General features: G+C 25.0%; 1 protein-coding gene across 1 annotated transcript in view; it reads left to right on the forward strand.

Annotated features, from left to right (window-relative positions):
- Window positions 1-3,046, forward strand: part of LOC115240312 (aminopeptidase Ey-like) — a 12,277-nt gene that overhangs the window by 4,416 nt on the left and 4,815 nt on the right. The window contains exons 3-8 of the mRNA XM_029815384.1: window positions 204-310; window positions 500-905; window positions 1,627-1,795; window positions 2,252-2,390; window positions 2,604-2,685; window positions 2,776-2,782. Of these exons, the coding sequence (XP_029671244.1) occupies window positions 204-310; window positions 500-905; window positions 1,627-1,795; window positions 2,252-2,390; window positions 2,604-2,685; window positions 2,776-2,782 (910 nt within the window). The remainder of the gene's footprint in view (window positions 1-203; window positions 311-499; window positions 906-1,626; window positions 1,796-2,251; window positions 2,391-2,603; window positions 2,686-2,775; window positions 2,783-3,046) is intronic.

Below are 3,046 nucleotides of genomic sequence, written 5' to 3' on the forward strand. Positions count from 1 at the left end.
ACATATTATATATATTATACATTAAAAATAAAAAAAAAGGTTTATCGTGACTAATAGTAAAAATATTATATAGTGATAAGTAATAACAAATTGAATTTAAATTACTATTGAAATATAATATTTTCTGTTTTTTCAATACTTTTACGTTGGCAAAAACACAAAAATTTATCGTTATGATATTCATATTTTTTAAATTATAATAGGTGGATGGCTGCAACACATTATCAGATAGATGGTGTCCGACGATTGTTTCCATGTTGGGACAAACCGGAATTAAAAGCGACCTTTGATATTTCTATAATACATCCTCGTAATTACAAGCTGATAATGGAGGCTTCAGAACTTTTTCTTTAATGGACAGCAAATTTGTCCGTGTTATGGCTGATAACGTCGAAACTTTTGTTTTAATGGAAAGTGAATATAACAATAGAGGGTGAGTAATTAATAAATGTATGTTATATGAAATACATTGTGAAATACCTAATACATTGTAATTATATTTGGGACAAACCGGAATTAAAAGCGACCTTTGATATTTCTATAATACATCCTCGTAATTACACGGCTTTTTCAAATATGCCAACACGAGAAATAAAAGTACTTAAAAATGATATGGCATCGATACACTACGATACTACTGTTGCAATGTCTACTTCTTTCATCGCGGCAGTTATAGTTAATCGAGCAGAATTATTCATTCGTAATGTGGTTGGAACTGTGGCCAACATGTATAACAGAAAAATCGCCTCATATCTCCTGTTTCATACAGAAAATATTGTGGAAAAAATTACAAGTCATTTGAAAAAAGAATGGGGGAGATCACAGAAAATTTCGAAAGTAGATCATGTAGTAATTCAACATTTCGATGATGAAAACATGATAACTTTAGGGCTTGTTCTATATAGGTAGATATATAAATAAAAAATGTCTTTATTTATTATATATTTAATTATTATATATAAAAGTAACTTATAAGTAAATTATATATGTATATACTAACAATATATAAAATAGTAAAATGTTTTATAGATCTGCATATTTTTATGTGTGCTTATATAAATTTGTTCAATTAAATGAAAATATATATTTTCATTAAATATATATGTTAAAAAAATTCCATTAAATATATATTTTTAGAGAGAACTTAAATATTAAAAATTTAAACTAATTTTTATAGTTAATTTTAATAAATAACATAAATATTTTAATAAATAACATGGTAGCGTATGTGATACATTAAAATTTCATATATGTACATATTTATAAAACACTGAGATCACATCGCTTGCATTACGCAGTAAAAAGATAATTTCAGTTTTATTATTTTTTTTATAAATACCTTATATAATTTTGAAAATATGAACCAACTGAATGAATAGTAATTCTTTTGTGCGCATACATTCTTATTCATATCCAAACTAATATACATAATGTATTTACACACACACACACACACGTATGTATGAACATGTATGTATGAATGCATGTATGTATGTATGTATATATGTATGTATGTATGTATGTATATAAGTATGTATGTGTAAGTATGTATGTATATATTGCATATTAATAAAGATTCACAAATAATAAACTATAGTAACTATACTATTTAAAAACTTTTTTTAGAGAATTTGATATTGTGTACAAAGAAACATCAGATCCCGTTGGGCGTAAAATTAAAGTGCTTCGCTTAGTAGTTAGTAAAATATTACGAGAATGGTTTTCATTTCGGTGGTCACACTCTTGGTTAACCGAGGCTTTTATTACATTTTTTGGAGCCTATGTAGTCGATAAGGTAATTATTATATCTTTAGCTCTCAGGTAATGACTATACACAAGAAATGTTTATTATTATATGGTAACGATGAAAAATATATGTCATTTAACACTTCTTATTTGTAAGAATGCTGGTCTCTCAATAGATATTTTTACATTTTTTAAAAATCTTAATTATAAAAAATTATTATCTAAAAAAATACATACGTGTGTGTTATATATAATAAAATTAAAATAATAAAGAAATAAAATCTATAATAAAAAATATATGCTTTGAAATAATTTGAGAAATAATTTCCATATAATAATTGTTGAAACGCAGATTTTTATTTTACAGATATCTTACTATATTTTTAAGCTTTAAAAAAAGTAGTTTTAATATTAGAAAACAACGCGCCAATGCAAATTTGCAAACAGTTCTTTCGCAATTTGTATTATTATATTGAAATAATTACGTTAAAATTTTGTTTGTTAGACTATCTCAGATTCTCGAATAATGGATTTATTCATGGTTCAAATTCAACAAGATTGTCTGCATTTAGACGCTGAGTACAGTATGTGGCCTCTTAGTTCACAAATCAACAGTTCTTTTGAAATTCCTTATTACATCAGAGGTATAGTAAATTTAATTAAAATTGCCATGCAAGTAAATTCTTAAATATAAAATTGAATGTTGTAAAAGAATAGGTAAAATTAATAATAAAACTATATACTTAAATATATATATGTAATTTTATGTTTATATATATAACAAATCATTTTCTACTAGCTGTGTTCATAATTAAATACAGGCACTGTAATATATATGATTACGTGTATTGTTATAGCATCCGTTATATTGCATATGTTGCAACACACAGTTGGCAAAGAAGCATTTTGGAAAGGTATCCGTACATATATATATGACAAGTAAGTAATATACTATAATATAATAGTTACATACGATTGAATTAAACATGTAAAATATATATACAATAATAGTTCTATAAAAAATTTTAGTTATTGTGTTATTTCGTAAACGGTAAGCTATATGTATATGTGTGTATGACAAACAAAAAATACATTCTGCATCGAATGTATCTACTTTAATATCTTCATTGCTTCATTGTTCTTTATCTGATTGACACTCTGGTTGTTTTACTCTTTTTATTTTTTATTTTATCTAAGAAAGCAAATTTCTAGGAAAGCTCAAACTTTTCTATTTCACAACTTAAGGCACAAATGCCTTTAAGTCTTTTGCGCATTTTATGTTTTCTTCTCATTTTTTTTC

Source organism: Formica exsecta, unplaced genomic scaffold (genome assembly GCF_003651465.1).
Source record: "Formica exsecta isolate Colony F162 unplaced genomic scaffold, ASM365146v1 scaffold423, whole genome shotgun sequence".
NCBI classification, from domain to species: Eukaryota; Metazoa; Arthropoda; class Insecta; order Hymenoptera; family Formicidae; genus Formica; species Formica exsecta.